The 19,364-nt window shown below is 38.7% G+C and overlaps 1 protein-coding gene across 1 annotated transcript; it reads left to right on the plus strand.

Moving 5' to 3' along the window:
- The first annotated feature begins 9,908 nt into the window (after window positions 1–9,908).
- Window positions 9,909–17,947, plus strand: LOC116304280 (uncharacterized). Its single transcript, XM_089034768.1, has 4 exons — window positions 9,909–9,991; window positions 13,974–14,072; window positions 15,346–15,399; window positions 17,025–17,947. The coding sequence occupies exons 1-4, from the start codon at window positions 9,926–9,928 to the stop codon at window positions 17,118–17,120; spliced, it is 315 nt and encodes a 104-aa protein (XP_088890894.1). The 5' UTR covers window positions 9,909–9,925; the 3' UTR covers window positions 17,121–17,947.
- The last annotated feature ends 1,417 nt before the right edge of the window (window positions 17,948–19,364 follow it).

Here is a 19,364-nt window from a genome sequence, read left to right on the forward strand (position 1 = left end):
CTTTCAACAACACAAATTTAGCTCATTTTTATAATCATACTTGCTCGAACAGCTTAATAAACAGTTGAATATTTGGTGTAAATTTATATTTCATTCAATAATTAAATAAATTATCTGTAAAAAGATATAAAATTATTGAATGAAAGTCTTCTTTGTTTTGCCGATGAGACCCCGCGATAGGTGACAAACAAAGCTGCATTTTTCTTGAACGAAAAACATGCGATAGTTGGTTAAAAGTAAACGAATTGTTAAAGATTTACAAAGCTAAATAAAGGACGAATAATTGTTGTAATATGTTCTTCGTGCTATATTTCATCCAGCATTAAGATAAATTAAGCTTATCTATAGAAATATTATAAGTTTTGTCAGGAAGTCTTTGATTTGACGATTCGTCGAGAAAAATGCTTGTCAAAAAAAAAAATATATATATATATATATATATACGATTGTTTGCTAAAAATCACACCTGAATTCTTGAAGAACACTTCTTGATCCATCTTTGACTACATGAAAGTGTTTTTTTAATTGTTTTTTTAGGCTATGACTTGTCCTAAAGCGATTTTGTTCTGTGCATTTGAGAGCCGCATTTGCGAGTAGTGTTGCTTTGACATCAAGCGGGACTTCTGTGTTGTGTACACGGACGTACGGACGGAAGTGACGTTAGCCAAGCCATGAAAAATCAACTTGCTGGTTTACCATTTTTTCTTAGGTATGGTGCTCCGCTCGCGCGGGCCTTCGGCTCCGCTATTAATGATTATGCAATGTCATGCTATATGTCATATGATACCATAGCATTGACTGAAACCCTATATCCATCTATCAGACTGTATGATACACATTTGTAGCCCTAATTGATATACTCAAAATAAAGCCATATTTCACAACCACCAAGGAACAGAAATCATTACATGGTGCCAGAAGTGAAAGGTAAAACATACATCGACATTCGGTAAGTGGTTATATCAGATACCAAGACAGGAAATAAAAGAAAACAGCTAGCAGACCGCGTCAGTGATAGAACATCATGGCCGCAGGGTTCACGCCACCCGTTATGAACTGGGAAACCAGCGATATCAACGACGAATTCGCCAGATTCAAGCAATACTGTAATCTAATTTTCAATGGCCCATTTGCAAAAAGGTCAGATAATGAAAAATCCTCGTACATCCTACTATGGATAGGCCGTCAAGGCGTAGATATCTATAATAGTTTCACTTGGGACAGCGAAGACGAGAAAACAAATCCCGAGGACATTTGGTCAAAATTTGAAAAACATTTAGCGCCGAGAACAAATTTCAGGCTAGCTAGGTACCAGCTACAGCAGATGAAGCAATCAAACGACGAGAATATTGATGATTTTATGACCAAATGTCGCAATCATGCCAACAAATGCAAATTTCGTGACCAGCTTGAAATAAACGAGCGCTTAATCGAGCAGCTTATCATAGGTACCAAATATCGAAAAGCACAAGAGTGTATACTAGAATATGGATACGACCTTACATTAGATAAAGCCATAGATATAGCTAGAACATATGAAGCTACATTAGCGCATGTGGCCCAGCTCCAGAGTGATGATGACAAACATGTTCAAGCTGTCAGGAAATACGAGAATCGGCACAGGAAATGCGGAAATTGCGGAGGCGAACACGCGCCAAAGAAATGCCCCACATATGGTTCGACTTGCAATTTCTGTTCAAGATTGAACCACTGGGCTAACGTATGCCGTCAGAAAGGCAACCCTAGTGAATCAGAAAACCCAAGCGCTAGAAAAGAACAACCATACAAACAACGCAATAACAATAGGGAAGCACGCCAAGGCAGACGCGCTGTGCATGAAATGCAAACAGATGACGATTTCAATGAAGATTTCAATACCCTACATTTCCAATCGATAATAATTGGAACCATACGCCCGGTGGAACGCAGGGACGAAGCATTCGCTACTATCAGCATACAACTTCCACATTTCCCGAAAAACCGAGCGCAACTGAAAGCAAAACTCGACACCGGTGCGCAAGCAAACATCTTGCCCTTAAAATTATATCAAAGCATGTTCCCGCAGAACGTCGGGACGGACGGTGAACCAAACCAAAATGCATTGAAGCCATCCAAAACCATACTCACATCATATGGTGGAGCGAAAATAAAGCAACTAGGTACTTGCGAAATACAGTGCAGCTATGAAGGCATGACTACGACCGCGCTCTTTTATGTCACTGACGCGCCAGGCCAAGCAATCATTGGGTTACCAACAGCACTAGACCTCAAATTAATCTCTTTGAACTGTTCTGTCGAAACACAGAATGAAGGTACACAACCACGAAAAGAAACTGCAAGACCCACAAACAACACGAACAAAATAAGCAGCAAGGAACAACTGCTCGCGCAATACCCCCAATGCTTTGACGGAATAGGTAAATTTCAAGGAGAATATCTCACATCACACTGGACCCAAATGTACCCCCTGTCATTCACTCACCGAGACGCGTGCCAATAAGCCTCAAAGATGACATTAAACGGGAACTAGATGAGATGGCCGCCCAAGGTATCATCACCAAAGTATGAGAAGGGGAGCCGACGGCATGGGTCAATAGTTTAGTATACAGAAGGAAACCCACTGGCAGACTTAGAATATGTCTTGACCCTAAAGATTTAAATGCTGCCATACAACGAGACCATCACGTAACACCCACCAATGAGGAAATCTTGCCCAAGCTGAGCGGATCAAAATATTTCTCCATTCTAGACGCGAAGTGTGGATATTGGAATGTTGTACTCGATACACCATCAAGTTACCTGACTACCTTCAATTCCCCATTGGCCGCTACAGGTTTAAACGAATGCCATTTGGACTGAGAATGTCGCAAGACGTTTTCCAAGACAAGATTGACCAGACATTTGAGGGTTGCGATGGTGTTATTGGCATCGTGGATGACATCGTGGTTTATGGAAAAACGGAGGAAGAACATGACATCAATTTAAAGGCGATGGTTGAGAAATGCAAAGAAACAGGCCTAAAACTCAACCCAGACAAGTGCCATATCAAACAGAACAAAATAAAGTTCTACGGCATCATCTGCAGTGAAAACGGTATCCAGCCCGATCCCGCCAAAATATCAGTGCTGAGGCAGATGAAAGAACCGGTTGATCGCCGCTAACTACAAACGTTCCTTGGGCTAGCCACCTACATGTCCCCATTCATCGCAAACCTAAGCATCCTGACCGCACCCCTGAGAGGATTATTGAAGGAAGACACACCCTTCCAATGGAATGCCGACTACCAGGCCGCCTTCGAGAAAATCAAGAACTCGATAAGTGAAGAAATCACCCTCACCTATTTTGACGAAACAAAAGATGTAACGCTCCAGGTAGACGCCTCAACAAAAGGCCTTGGTGCAGCCCTCATGCAAGAGGGCAAGCCCATAGCATTCGCCAGTAAAGCGCTACCGACGTCGAAACACGCTATGCAAATATAGAGAGAGAGCTCCTCGCAGTAGTCTATGGTTGTGAGCGTTTCCACACATACCTGTTTGGCCGTCCATTTACAGTGCAATCCGATCATAAGCCGCTGGAAAGCATACACCTCAAACACCTCACATCAGCCCCACCACGATTACAGCGAATGTTGCTGAGATTACAACCATACGATATCAAGATCAGATACGTACCAGGAAAAGACATGCTGTTGGCTGATGCACTATCACGACTCTCCCCAGAAGAGAAATACCCGATAGAGAACGAGAGAATACAAGTGCACGAGATCTATCCACATTTCAGCACCGAAATGATCGAGCGGATAAGAGCTAACACGGACTTAGATCAAGAGCTGACCTGCCTAAAGAAAATGGTATACGAAGGTTGGCCAACGATGATTAAGCAAGTATCAAACATGCTGAAGCCATACTGGTCCTTTAGAGATGAAATCACAATTGACGACGGCATCCTAACCAAAGGACAACGGATCATAGTTCCTTCTACCATGCAAAAAGAAATCCTGGACAAACTACACGCTAGCCATCAAGGAGCAGAAAAAACCAAACTCCGAGCAAGATCAGCCGTATACTGGAAGAACATGAACAACTAAATCGACAAAATCACCCAATCTTGCGTGACGTGCCAGGAGTTTCTACCAAGTAATCCGAAACAGCCACTGCTACAAACCGAAATACCACCACGACCATGGCACACGATCGCTACTGACCTATTCTACATCAACGAGTCTGAATATCTACTTGTAGCTGACTACTACTCGAAATATCCATTCATAAGGAAAATTCCCAGAGGGCAGAGTAGCAGTAAGCAGGTTATTGAGTTGATGAAGCAGATCTTCAGTGAACAAGGAGTACCAGAGATTGTAAGATCAGACAACGGGCCCCACTACAGCAGTGCTAGTTTTTATGAATTTGCCAAAGAATACGGATTTGAACATATCTCCAGTTCTCCTCACTACCCCCAGAGTAACGGTTTCATAGAAAACCAAGTCAAGACGGTTAAGGCAGTCCTGCACAAGACCGCAAGAACCAACGAAGACCCCTACATGGCTCTACTCTGTCTTCGGTCCACTCCAATTGACGGTAAGTTGCCATCACCCTCTGAACTACTCCTTGGCAGGAAGCTCCAAGACAATCTACCGCGCTCGATAACTAGGAACCAGAACAATGAAGAGATCATAGAGAGATTAAAGAAACGACAAGAGCTGCAAAAGCACTACTATGACCGGAACACCAAGACAATCCCGGATCTTCTGCCAGGGCAGAACATCAATATTCAAAACCCCTCTACAAAGAAATGGGGACCGGCCACAGTCAAGGAAAAGTTGGACCAACCAAGATCATATACAGTCACTACTCCAAAGGGTGGAGAGCTACGTCGGAACAGGACACACATCAGAGAAGCACTGCCATCCCCCATAGGACATCAAAGCCCGCCTGCAGAATCTCCTGGAACAGAAGTGTCTAATCCAGCACCACATAATGGAATGATTACAACACGCAGTGGCAGGGTCGTGAAACCACCAGAACGATATATATAATTTTCAAAAGAACTGTTCAAGAATAGCACATAATCGCAACTTCAGTTGTATGCATGGACAGCTGATATATAGTCATTGTTACTATTGTCTTCGTTGCATGTACATATATATATATATATATATGTTGTTGTTTTTTACGGAAAGGAGGATGTCATGCTATATGTCATATGATACCATAGCATTGACTGAAACCCTATATCCATCTATCAGACTGTATGATACACATTTGTAGCACTAATTGATATACTCAAAATAAAGCCATATTTCACAACCACCAAGGAACAGAAATCATTACATGCAACAGTAACCATAGCTAATCTAAGTAGAAAGTTGATGTTGTACCCATCCGAAGATATTGGCTTTGAAATTAATAGTTTCAAAGTCATAGATTTCATGAGACGTGTCTCTCCTGTTTCTGCTGAAACAGTTATAGTACCATACTATCCAGAAGTCAATGACATGGTCGACGTTCAAGGCGATGGTGAAGTTTGGAAGGCCAAAGTTGTTGGATTCTCTTTTTGACAACAAAATATCCGAGGTGCTTTCTTCATTCACACAGAAAATGACATATGGGTCCTGTAACTGCTTCCCAGTAGTTTTGGGCTTCCTTTGGTATGTCATTATGGGCTGTCGAAACATGTGCTCTTCAGTCCAGGAGCGAGTTTCGACGAGATAGACATTTGGAAGAATAAAGGAGTTGTTTTTTGTTGTTTTTTCTCGCCTTTGTCGTCCCTGTCGGGGCCTCCTGGCCTCAGTTCTGGTTGGGTTCACACCCTGAATGACTCGGGAGCAGTCATAGTCGAAACTCGAGGAAATATGTTGGAAAATATTAGCAAAGACCGAAGGATTTACGTGCAAGATTAGATAAACATGGCTGAAGGAAACGAAGAAGAAGGATTTCGGAGCAAAAGGACAAGAAATATGACAGAAAAGGGTCTAGGATACAACCTCGAATTAAAGGAGAAGTCAGTGACAGGAAAGGACCTAGAATTCTGCCGTAAGTTAAATAACATTGATCTCACATCCTGTCATGATCCCAGTGAAATTACTAAAGAGATTTCTGCGCTCACTTCAGACCTGGAGACTGTTATCGAAGCATATGATGAAATAATTTTATTGTTAAGTGATCCAGTTAAGATTTATGATATTGAGAAAAGGAAAACAGATTTAAGGAACCTTTGGCATTCAGTTCACGCCACCGTTCAAACTTGTTTACTAAAATCCAGCGAAAGTAAGAGTGTTATGTCGAGACATTCGTCTCGAATTTCTAGACTGTCGAAAAGTAGCTCAACCGCGTTAAGCCAAACTCTCGTTGAATTTAGAGCTAAAAGAGCAGCTTTAGAAGAAAAGATAAAATACGAAGCCGCAATTGCAGAGCAGGAGAAAAAATTGAAGGAGTTGAAGCTACAGCAGGAACTCGAAGAGTTAAAGGCAAAGGTGACAGTGTATGAAGGAGCTTTAGACGACGAGGAATTAGAAGACGTCCATGAATTGCCCGTGTTGCCCAGCGAACGTCAGTACGCTATGTCTACGTTTCTGCAATATGAGGAAAACAAGACACCCGTCGAAAGCACAAAGAGCAAGCAAAACATAGTAGCTAATCCGTCAGATACGGAAGAATTCACCAGAAGAATTCAAGTCCACAACAGACATCCCATCACCAGAAGAATTCAAGTTCATCACAGACATCCCACCACCAGAAGAGTTCCAGTCCATCACCACAGACATCCCACATCCAGTAAAGGACATCCGTCCGCCAGTCAGTTCAAGTACCCCACGTACAGCAGTGTACCCCACGTCCACCAGCGACACAGGCATCCCACAACCAGAAAAGGACATCCGTCCGCCAGTCAGTTCAAGTACCTCACGTACAGCAGTGTACCCCACGTCCACCAGCGACACAGGCATCCCACGACCAGAAAAGGACATCCGTCCGCCAATCAGTTCAAGTACCCCATGTACAGCAGCGTACCCCACGTCCACCAGCGACACAGGTATATCACAATCAGCAAAGGACATCCGTCCACCAGTCACTTCAAGTACTCCTCGTACGCCAAATAGTTCGAAGTCGGACAACTTCACAGCTACTCCACAACCGTACGCCATGACTCATACAACAAGTTCCAAAGAACGAATGGTTACCCTGGCTACTCCAGAAAGCTTTAAGCCAAGCTATACTAGAGGATCATCAGATGTACTTAACGGATCCTCGATAAGCAACAGTTTTTGGTCAACGTTAGAAGAAAAATCACCAAGAACACTCAGCTCACGCTCGCAAGACGGAAACATGAAATTGAACAATCAAAGAGAAACTCCTAAAGAAGACCCGGATACACAAGTAACATTGAGCCGCACACAACACGATTTGCCGCAGAGGAATAACAACGGCACCTCGAACCCTACAGCTCTGTTATCCCAAAGTGATACTGCACAGTCAATGGAAGAAACTCTCGTCAGGGTCAGTCAGCTACATCGCATCCCTCAAGCCAAGACAGATATCTTTAGAGGAGACGAAAAGGATAGAACAATATATTTCCTGTGGGAGAACTCCTTCAACGCATTAATAGATTCTGTCCCAATCACGGACCAACAAAAGCTTCATATGCTTTACCAACACCTCGATGGTAAAGCAAAAAAGCTTGTGGAACAGCTTCAGTACATGATCAGTGACCCAGATCTAGCCTATCGCCATGCACGAGGAATCTTGAAGGAGAGATTTGGCAACACAGCTATTATAGGAACAGAGTTTGAAAGAAAACTGCTCTCGTGGCCCAAGATTGGACCGTACGATGCTGCTGCGCTAGAAGAGTTCGGTGACTTTCTCCGCCAAGTAGAGATCGCTAGTAACCACATCGAAAGTTTGAAGGTCTTCAATTACTCGTCTCAGATGCTACCTCTGATAGAGAAACTGCCAACTTGGTTCAAGACAAAGTGGTCGGAGAAGGTTATGAAATTACAGAATGTTAAAGGCAAGGACACCTTCCCAAGCTTTAAGCAGTTCGTAGATGAAGTTTGCTACCAAGCTCAGAGAATGAACATCCCTCAGCTGCTAAGTTCCACAGCGACGCCCAAAGAATCAAGAAAGGTACAAGATATTACCAAACAATTAAGCAGATGGGTTCGAAAACTGCCTCCGCCATCAGCAGCCACGGTGCTAACTTCAAGCTCTGCCTTAAGAACGGAATCTAAGCCAATCCAGCCCCACTCTAAGGAACGTACAACAACCTTGGACTCTACGTCAAGAACTGAACGAATACCATCACAGCTCCCCTCTAAGGAACATTCACAAACTCAAAATCGGCGATCAAAGTCGACGTATTGCTTCTACCACAACATGAACAGCCACTCTACTCACGAATGTGAACAGCTTAACAAGTTGAGTTTCCAAGAGAGAAAGGAATTGCTGAGAACGAGAAAGGTCTGCTTTAACTGCTTAGTGTCCGATCAACACGTGGCCAAGAACTGCTCAGCACCAAAGCTGGAGTGTAAGATTTGTCAAGGAAAGCACTCTACAGTTCTACACGACCCCTCGAAGCATCACAAGAACGAACAATCACCACCCAAGTCAGACACTACCAGCAACGCGTCTTCTCAAGTTTGCGGTAAATTCCAACCGACGAGGTCATGCGCAAGAATTGTTTTGTTACAGATATTCCACAGCGAGAGGCCCGAATTAAGATTACCCACTTACAAGATACGAGCCTAATAGAAATCTACATTCATCATCAGAATTTCTGTTGGTACCAAACACTTATAATGTAAAATCATATGGTTTATCGTTCTTTTTCTGTTGCTGGTCCTATGCTGCTGAATTCTTTACCTTTTTAAAATAGCCTTTAGTTTGTAAATTAGTATGATTATATTTATATTTATATATATATACACTCAATTGCAGAAACGTTGTAGTATACATTTATACATATATCTAATTTAAACAGTATATTTAATGATATGCAAAACAGAAAAATCGCTTTATTTATTGTTTGTTTCATTCAATGACTGTCAAAATATTTTTTTCTTGTCTATTAGATCGTACAGAATATAAATCAGTTGGTTTTAAGCGTTGAACATGATTATTTTGCATTATGCATTTCATTAGATATTTGTATAAATGTTTAAGGTATACTACAACATTTCTGCAATCGAGTGTATATATTTGGGGGGGGGGGAGGGGGGGACACGTCAGGAGCACTTAGAACAGATTTGAATAAGCACTGTATAAGTGTTTATTATTATTATTATTATTATTATTATTACTATTATTATTATTATCATCACCATTATTATTATTACAATTATTATCATCATTTTTATTTTTATTTTTATTTTTATTGTTATTAATATTACACAAAGAAAAAAGTGAAGATCACAAAGGGTCTCTTGTGTATTGTCTTTGTGTAAGGAATGTTCTGATTGAGTGATAGCAACTAAATAGCTCTTATTTGCTAGTATCAATTTTGAATTTATTTCATGGTCTTAATGTGTTTGCTCTAGTAATTTCCCCAGAACTCTTCAGTTAGTTCATGATATTTTCTCCTATCATTCCAAATTTTAATGATACCCCTGTATACATACACAAGCTAACTAGAGCACAATGTGTTACTGCAAGGGGAGGGGCAATGGGAGCTCCCTCCTGCCCCAATAATTTTTGCAACTGCTTTAGCTGATATTTAAATATTAAATATTTTATTTGGCTGTCTTTTAATACCTATGGGTGTGGCTTGAGAGCCCGAGAGCTCCCCCCCCCCCCCCCCCACCCCACCCCAATAATTTTGGCTTTGCTTTGACACTGCATTATCCTCACTATCTAAAAATGCCTAAAAGAAAAATTTTCAATAATTTCAAAAATGGTATGTTTTTGGTTTCACAGACTTATTAAAAGTTCTCTATATGGGTATATCAGTTGCTGGTGCAATGATAATATGCAGTATGCTGCTACTATTTGGTGTCTGGAAGGTAAGTACTCTATTACCAGCCTAGAGATGTCTTCCACGTAGTACCTTGTTTAAGGACCATTCATAATCCATTGAGAGCAGAATTACGATAGTTGCAAAATTACAGTCCTTCGAAAGGATCAAATCCAGAAAGTGATATCAAGAAAAATCCAGCAATAGCATGTATGACAACCAGATGCTAGAACTATTTAAGTGTACACTTACAGCTTTAGTCTTTCACTCACACATGGAAACATTTAATTGAATATAAGTCACAATCTTTATCTTACAAAAATTGCCATATTATATTTACATCTTTATCTTCACATCGACAGTCAATCATAGATTAATTATTTCTTTCTTTTCTTACCATTTTTCCTAAATTTTCTTTCTTGATGCCAGTATACCAAGACAATATAAATTCATATTTTTTTCACTATATTTATTGTCATTTTTGTTACATTACACATTTACATTTAACTTCTTTATTATTATTATTAATACTGTTTTTCCTTCTATTTTATATTGTGTAATGTATATACTCCTTGACATAATTTGCAAACTATACCTTGGAATATGCCAGCTGTCTCGATTAACTATTAGCTATTACAGCTGACATGTACCTCAAAATCAGGTTTTGTTTTCTTCTATATATATTTTTTTTTGTAAATAAGGTACTAAAATGAATTTGACTTGACTTGAACACACATGCACATACATGCACATCTTAGTGCAGACACGCCACGCACATGCATGTAATTACTTAGTAATATGCTCACTGCAATTTTTCCCAAAAATGATATTTTAATAACAATAATAATTATTTATAAGCAAAAAATGATGAAATATGCTGAAAATAGTTAGTAGTATAATAGATCTCATTTCCATTGCTTTCATTTTTGCCTATTTCTCATTACTGGGTTGCTGGTGGCAAACCAGTCCCAAAATATATGTGTGGGTTTTTTTCCCTCCTTGACAAAATGGAAAAAATAGGCGCTCAATAAGCGTATGTGGCTACTGCCATAAGAAATTATTGTTATACAGGAATTAGATGGAAGTTGGTAGCTGACTATTGAGATGTATAAAGGATATATAGGTAATTGAAATAGCGGGGTTGCGACAATCATTGTTGCCGTTAAGCAGAGAAAGACCGAAAACAATGAAGTCAGAAAGAGAATGGTTAGCTAGATTAAAATGGCGGGAAACTGGTTTGGTGGGATCGTTATTGCGAATATCATAAAGATGATTGCAAATGCGATCACCAAGACGGCGGCCAGTCTCGCCCACATACAAAAGATTACAGCGGGTACATTGGTACGATCAATGATTGTCGCAAGACCAAAGAAATGCGTCTTATTCACTTATTGGGCACTCTTAGTCCCAACGGGATTAATGAACGCTTTATTTTCAACTAACCTTTTCTTTTGTCTTTTGATTGTTTGTTTTTGTTTCCCTGCCTACCTTGCTCTCATTGGTTTCTTTTGTCTTATTCTATCATATATACACTCCTTTCTACCACTTCTTTCTCTTTTACTCCGACGAAGGACTAGCGTCCGAAACGTCAGTAAGTTTTTTCATCTTTTCACGGTGTATAATTTACCTTTTCATCATTATTGTTTCATTAGAAACACCGACGCAGCTCACACTAGTTTTTAGCTAGTTATATCTTTTTAGTCTAACCTCTAGCTCAGCTGGTAGAGCATCGGTAGTACAATTCCGAAGGTCGTGGGTTCGATTCCCAGCGAGGTCGGAAATTAATTTTTCCGAATTTAATTCCAAGGGTCATTCGCCCGGAATAACCTCATTCCCAAGCACTATTACTTATCTATATTTCTATATCTTCATCTATTTGGCTTACTCGTATACCTTTTAAGATTTCTGATGACGATTTTCTGTATGAAGACCAAAATAGTTTTCTTAAATTATAAACATTATTTTAGTCACGATTGCTTATGAACAAGGCAGCTCAAGGTACAAACCTATGATATTTTTTTTACAATTGTTCTTGCAATTTAGAACCTTGTCATACGAAAATAAAACATTTTGTAATTTAGAGAGAAAGGGATATATTATTAAAAGACAAAAGAAGATCACTGAAGCTGAACCCTTTGTTCTGTCTATTAGTTTATTCATTTCTCACTAAATTACTAATGTTCTTTCTTCCTTCGACAAACTTGTTGCAACTAAGTGTTATACTATTTTTTTTAAGAATCACAAACTTAATTTTGACATTACTTCTTTGATATGGGTTTGATATTTTGATGGCTCTTACGGTTTTTTTAATACAACAATTTATATTTTTAAATTATTTTTTAATTGAATATTTTTTACACATTTACTTTTTCGAGTCGTCCACTCCTTTCATCATATTTAGAATCGGGCTGGTTGCCATGGTCATAATATGCCCTGGATCCCATTTTTTCTGTGCCCCAAGCAAATGTGTCTGGGTAAGAAGAAATCAGATGTTCCTGAATGGTTGAAACTTCCTCGTCTTTGGCACAAGCCAATCATTTGCACGCTTTAACATTTCTCCCACCTCCATCAAAGCTTTCGTCGATCTGATCACTGTCTTGCTTTGCTTCAGAGACATTGGCATCCAATTTGCCATTGTCTTGAAGTTCACTCAAAAACATTCTTGTTCTAGTACTAGCATCCTGGAAAAAAAAGGCCTAAGTTGGCTAAATATGATATCAAAAAGATATAGGGGGAAAGGAGGAAGAGGAGAGGAGGAGGAGGAGAGGAGGAGGAGAGAAGGAAGAGGTATTTTTACATCGACCTCTTATCGACCTCACATCGACCTCTCATCAACCCTCAATCATAGAAAAAAAAATCAGCAAAAATAAGATTATTATAAAATCCGTTATTAATTTTGGCATTTCAAATGGTCTTGGCCGTGGAGATAAGAATTGGCCATGTGATTCCTGTGTTTTTCGATAACTAAATCGGATATGGGCTTCCTGTAGATTTGGGCATTCATAAAATTGTTTTGATGCCGTGCCTTATTTATCACGTGACAAAAAATGATTGAAGGAAAAGAGATATGACAGCATTAGTAAGCTTGAATGCCAGCGAATTTTAGAATCATTGTAATACGGTCCAGTATGAAATAAATGATCGCTGTTTATATAATAAAGAACAAGATAACAGAACTAATCATTTTCAGCTGAATTTTGCATAATTAGGAAGAACTTAGTAAGTCTTATTGTTTATCGTTTATGAGTCATTAATTGCATTGTGTTGCATACAATAGTCATCAAATACTCGAAGTTTTTCTTGAGTTTGATAAGGGACGTGATTTGTCCAAGAATCTACAGCTAGGAACAATCAGTATAACTCCTGCCCAAGCTCGTTCAAGTAATAAAAGAGAAGGTCGTTCAAGTAAGTTCGTTAAAGTAATAAAAGAGAAGGTCGGTCGATTTCATTTGTTGTTTTGATCAACTCAGCTGTTTCCATTGTGTTGTATACAATAGCCTGGCTTGGACTTGCCCGAAGCCACCTCAAAAACAATAGCTTACCACTTGCCGATCATTTTATGCTAATATTTGATGAATAATTAATGTGCTCGTCCTGCTCTACTCGAAGCCACCTCAAAAATTAGCAAATCCACCTCGAAAATCCGGCTCGTGAGGTGCGGCCTAAACTACTTCTAAAGTTAGGTATTGAGAAGTCTTTTCAAAAAATGAAGTAAAAAGGGGGTGTCCGACTTCGTTTTAGAGCTAAAATAGATTACAGACGTTAATTTTTATAAGATTTTGCTTATCAACACATTGGAATGAAGTCATAAAGATGACCGCGCGCTCGTTAAATTCATGCGTATAGAAGGTATGCGCGCGAACAATGCACAACCAAGGCAACCCAGTATACGCTCTTAGAGCGTCTTGTTGGTAACTAATTTTTGTTTCATGGGTTAATTAACATTGTTTTACTGGAATGTAATTATGTGCTTAACTGATATAGTTCAAGTACTTAACTAGAATTCCTTTTTTTCAATTATAAAATTGTAGAAACTTCCAAGCCTGATTTTTATGTGGATACCTGCCTCAGTGGTTTACTTATTGCTTGATCTTGCCGTTATCATTTACTGTGTTGTCACATATACAGATGTAAGTATGAACACAGTGCATGAATAAGGAATTTTTATTTCAGGCCTTGAACAAGTAAAGCTTGCAGGGTTTGAGTCCCAACGGGCTATGTGTTGTATGCAAGTAGACTCGCTTGTTGGATGTTCTCTGGTTTTTCCTCACTCCACAAAATACAACTTAAGCTTTAAATTCTCCTTCGATGTATCAGATGCCTCTTAAGTGAGTTCTAGACCTTTTAGGCTTTTGGTCCACCTTGGTGTAGGGAATTTGAATCAATAAATGGAGGAGGCTATAAATCGTTCTCCTAACTTGCAGAATCAAATCAATTTCGTGATGTCTTAAAAAACAAAGCATGATCCTAGTTCTGATTTCACAACATAGCTACTTAAGGTGGCTCGACACAATAATTTTAAAGCACGACTCCTGTACATGCATTGCAAACTGCGCTGCACCAGATATACCTTGGCCAAACATGAGTTTATACTAAGTGTAGGGATAGATGGAAGTTTTAAATCGTGTGTATTTCGTGACCATCGGACACGCCCTGAAGGCGCAGTGACGTCATGTGATTATTTTTTAAGTCTATTTTTGACCTTTTTAGACCTTGAAGACTACCATAGTATGTTTCAGACAGTGAACTCCGTTTCTCTGGGTCTGGTCACATTACGCCAAAAAATAGATTTAAAAAATAATCACATGACGTCACTGTGCCTTCAGGGCGTGTACGATGGTCACGAAATACACACGATTTAAAACTTCCATCTATCCCTACACTTAGTATAAACTCATATTTGGCCAAGGTATATCTGGTGCCGCGCAGTTTGCAATAGAAGTACAGGAGTCGTGCTTCAAGATTATTGTATCGAGCCACCTTAATTCACATTTTTTCAAACTCCCATGTTGTATGGATCGCCTCTTCTTGGGTGCAATGTTCTCCCATTTCAGACCACGTGTCATTTTTAGAGTATCATTCCTTTGTTTTACCGTTGGGTTTGAGAAGGCACATCAATGGATACAACTTAACCAAAGAATGTTATTAAGAGGATAACACTTGTATGAAATTGGAAACATTATGCCCTTGGCAAGGAGGTTTATTGAATGATTCAAATCAAGCACCAAACCCCAGAGATGTGAGAGACAAGTACACTACCACAACATCACCCTTGATTCCCCAATTCTGTAAATCAAGAAGAGAATACTAGAGCACTGACGACGCTTATTTTTGGTTTTCAATATCCAACCCTACATGCTCCTATTTTAACAGCTTTATTCATTTTATCTGTTGTAATTTTAGCTGAGTTCTATTGCTCTCTACATTGGAATATCATGTTTCTGGTATGCCCTCCACGTGAGTATCATTCTAGAATGGGGCAGGGATGGTAACGTGAGGGCGTAACATCTGTACTTGTGTGGAAGTATGGATTCACCTGTACTTGTATTGTAGCGGATGGCAGCTCCTTGTTGGAGAGATCCGTGAAACTTAATTTAAACCAAGGCTAAGAATCTTGAATTCTACAAAGTTTAATAATCTTTTAACAACAACTTAGCGGTAAGTCGATGTTAAATCGTCGAATTTCTGTGAGTCTCTGATTTGACTTCACATCGGGTTTGATTACATAAGGTTAAAATCACGTGGCACAATAATTATTAAAACATTACTACGGGAGCTTCCGTTACATGTATGGAAGTATGGGTGTTGTGCACTGCTATTAAAGTGCATATCAACCGTAAATGTTTTTTTTGTCGTTCTTAATTATTCATATAGTGTAGTGCTATTTTATTTTATAACTAAAATTCTGAATTGCTCTTGATAACTTGAATTGTATTTCCTAGAAGTGTTTTTGATAGGTTCCATCCACTAGTAAAAACAAGCAATTTACAATTACTTTTTTAATACATATATTATGAGTTATTTTACCTCAATGGGTTAATAAAGTGTGAAAACTAATAACATCAAAACCAGAATAGAATACCTATGCATGAATCAATAATAAAGCCAAAAAATATCATTCATTCATTGTCTTCGTAGCCCTGAAAATTATTACTAGGAAACTCTTTTCTTATAGCATCATAAACACAAGCTGGCAGTGGCATCCTCTTTGGCCCTAGGTATCCATGAATTAGTTGGCGGTATTCCCTGTATCCTGTCGCACGAAGAAACCTGAAGGAAAATATGATGTTATAATTAGGGTGCAGTCACTAAACCCGTGAAATAGATTTCAGACTAATATTTGTACTAAAATTTACAGTGTAAGATATCTTATTTACTTTTAAAAAAATTATTCAATGAGTTTTTAAGATTTCATGCAGATTTTTCGTAAGGCTCATCCGCAATGCTTGGAAATAAATATGTTCAAACTTCAAGACAATCCATTTAATGGTAATGTTTCTGCAGTGCGATGTTTCATATGCTTCAAATTTTGGATCGAATTTTCAAGCAGCGTCATAACTTTTTTCCTGCCCAAGACTTTCCATCCAAATTTATACACAGGCAGCAATAGTACTAGATGATATGATTCTGAAAATTTCAGAAAAATCGTACCTGAGGATGAGGAGAAAAAAGCCAAAAACTAAAAACATTACTGTTTGATTTTCTGCCGTAATAGGCTGAATAGTTTAAAAATCTTATAATAAATACACTATTAGAATCTAGGATAATCCAAGCACATTATATGAAAAATACAGATAAATTGATGTAATAGTTTTACGAAGGGAGCGAGAATAAAATTGTCCAATATTCGCGCTGAATTAGTTTGGTTCCACCTTAAATGGAGGTACAAAAACTCAATATGGCACTTGGAAGTTTATATCAGTCAATTATTAGAGATGCCCCCCCACATCTCCCTAGAAACCGTAATCCACCTTCCCCGCGGCAATGAATATTGATAATGACCAGCCCCTAAAGCTCCATTGATGCGGAATATACCATATTTTCACCTTGATTCTAATAACTTTTCTTTTTGTTTTTCTCAGATCTACTTCATAATGGTTGTGGCGCTCTACTTGAAATACCTTACAGGAAGACTTCTTCCTGGAGCTGGTTACCACAGCCTAACGTCTGATGCATAAACTACACCCGAATATACCTGATGACCTCCGTCACGCAATCATATAATATTACGAAGCGCATACCATGTGTAGTATGGTCGAACCCTTGGCTGCCCCATTTACGTCACGCAATCTTACAATGAAGAATATATAAACGTACGAGATATGTGTGACCAAGGGTTCGACCATATCCGTCACAGCGCACCTTTATCAATAGTTGTTCCGAGCGCGCTTCCATAATAGCGCAGCGCAGCCGTGACGTCATAAAAACGAAGACAAAGGCGAAATTCGGACAAACAAACTTACAAGTTTACTTTCAGCAGATAATTTTCGCAGCCGATCGCAGTTGATCTTAGTTTACATGGGTTTTTATCGTAACTTTAAGTAAAAATAATAAAATCGGCTCGTATAATCCTCGTAGCGGTTAAACAGAATGCAATGTTTGTCCGAATCTTTAAGCTATTTTAGAATCAGCGCGCTACGCTATTTCACGCGTTATAAACGGTAACGTTTCAACCCCAACATTAATTTCGGTCTCTGACAAACTATTTTTACCATATTTTCGCTTATCAATGTAGTAACCAGTGATGATGAGAAATCGAGATCAATCGGTTGGACTGATTGCAATTAAATACAAAATTTGAAAAGTAAGCATTTGTCGCTTTTATTACATATCATATTGTGTCTACTATTCACGGCGCCATAAAAAACGAAATCGACGGAGAATTTTTGTTTCTGCGCAACAATATGATTAGTTTGGGCTTTGTACTTATTACTCCTGAAATTTCAAGTGAGTGGAATTTTTAGAAGCCCTTGGAAATACGAAAAATAACATTGCACGCAATACATATCTGTTTCGCCTTGAATAAGCCTGAAGCGAGATGACGTTTTACCCCCGTCTCTAGACCATAATCCTTTTCACATTGCTTTTGTTATTTAATTATGACTATTGTTCCTGTATTCTCTAAGGAATCAAAAATTTTAATATGAAAGAATTTTAAAAACTATTATGGTATAGAGTCGGGGGTAAAACGTCATCTCGCTTCAGGCTACCCGGGGGGTAACACACAACAGGCAGAACGAAGCCTGGGAGTGGATGAACAAACAATGAATGGTGAGATAAAACAAAGAACGCAGCTAACATGTAGAACAATACACATTGTTCACCATAATCCATGCTTTCTTTGTTTTTGTTATTTTGCCCAATCCCAAGCTTCGTTCTACCAGTGGACACCGACCTATAGAGCCAGATTTTCGGGGTTTCCTTTGTTTGTTTTGTTATGCAGCGCTTTTGTTTTTCAAATTTCACATGTTGAACATTCCATTGCACTTGTATATCATTAAACACATGAATGACTACCGAACAATCGCCGAGCAATGTAAATGCAAGTGATTTAAAAAGTACGAAAACAAAGATGGCTCAAAACAAAACAACGCAAGGAATTATACAGGGGGAAAAAACGGGATTCCATCATTCTCGATAACACGCTGTTACTTAAAATCAGATAAATAAAATAGAACGTATTTTAGTCTAATAATGTGAAATACGCTTCCATGTTGCAATATTATTTACAAAATAGTATAAAACAATTTATTCGTACGAGCCAAGCAGACCTTTGGCGCTTTTTACTCTTCCGTCCCATGAACAAATGCTTAGATTTAAATTTGACCGTCTCGCTTTTTATGCTATTCAATCACTATATAATAAAAGCGAAAAATGCTTACTTTTCTAATTTTGTATTAAGAGGGAATGCCCACTATCACCGAGCTAGGGGTGGCACATGATGAACAATCAAAATCCTTTATATTTTGTCCATTGGTACTCTAATGTATACTTAGATATATATATAAGAAATCTGTGAATCAATTTTCCGTAAAATAGTGCTCAATACATCGATAGAAGTAGAGCAGAATATTTGTTTGAGAAGAAAAAGTCAAGACAACATTTTTCCCGACATAGTCCAGTCAATCTGTGGTTCAAGATCGAACTAATTGCAACAGAATTTATTTTACCCACAATTGACAGTTTGAGGTAACCTTAGTAGCATATTGAAAATTCCAGAAAATTCCATTGGTGAGACTTCTAGAAATTCTAATTTTAATTTTAAACTAAATAATAATAATTCTAAATTTTAAACAAAGTACCACAGGGTACCCGAGTCTGGAAAAGTTGCAATATGCAATATAAATTAAAATTACCGCAATATACAAATTGTTTGGGGTTATAAACTGTTGTTCCAGTGTTTTGCAAACAATATGTTGAAA

The sequence above is a fragment of the Actinia tenebrosa genome, unplaced genomic scaffold (genome assembly GCF_029948245.1).
Source record: "Actinia tenebrosa isolate PJP-AT-01 unplaced genomic scaffold, QUT_ActTen_1.0 PGA_scaffold3__52_contigs__length_22856419, whole genome shotgun sequence".
In the NCBI taxonomy this organism is placed as follows: Eukaryota; Metazoa; Cnidaria; class Anthozoa; order Actiniaria; family Actiniidae; genus Actinia; species Actinia tenebrosa.

Coding starts and splice junctions, on each gene's coding strand:
- LOC116304280 (XM_089034768.1), top strand. CDS start 9,926: ATGGGTATATCAGTTGCTGGTGCAATGATAATATGCAGTATGCTGCTA. Junction 14,073..15,345: donor GTGTTGTCACATATACAGAT/GTAAGTATGAAC, acceptor TTGTAATTTTAG/CTGAGTTCTATTGCTCTCTA. Junction 15,400..17,024: donor GTTTCTGGTATGCCCTCCAC/GTGAGTATCATT, acceptor TGTTTTTCTCAG/ATCTACTTCATAATGGTTGT.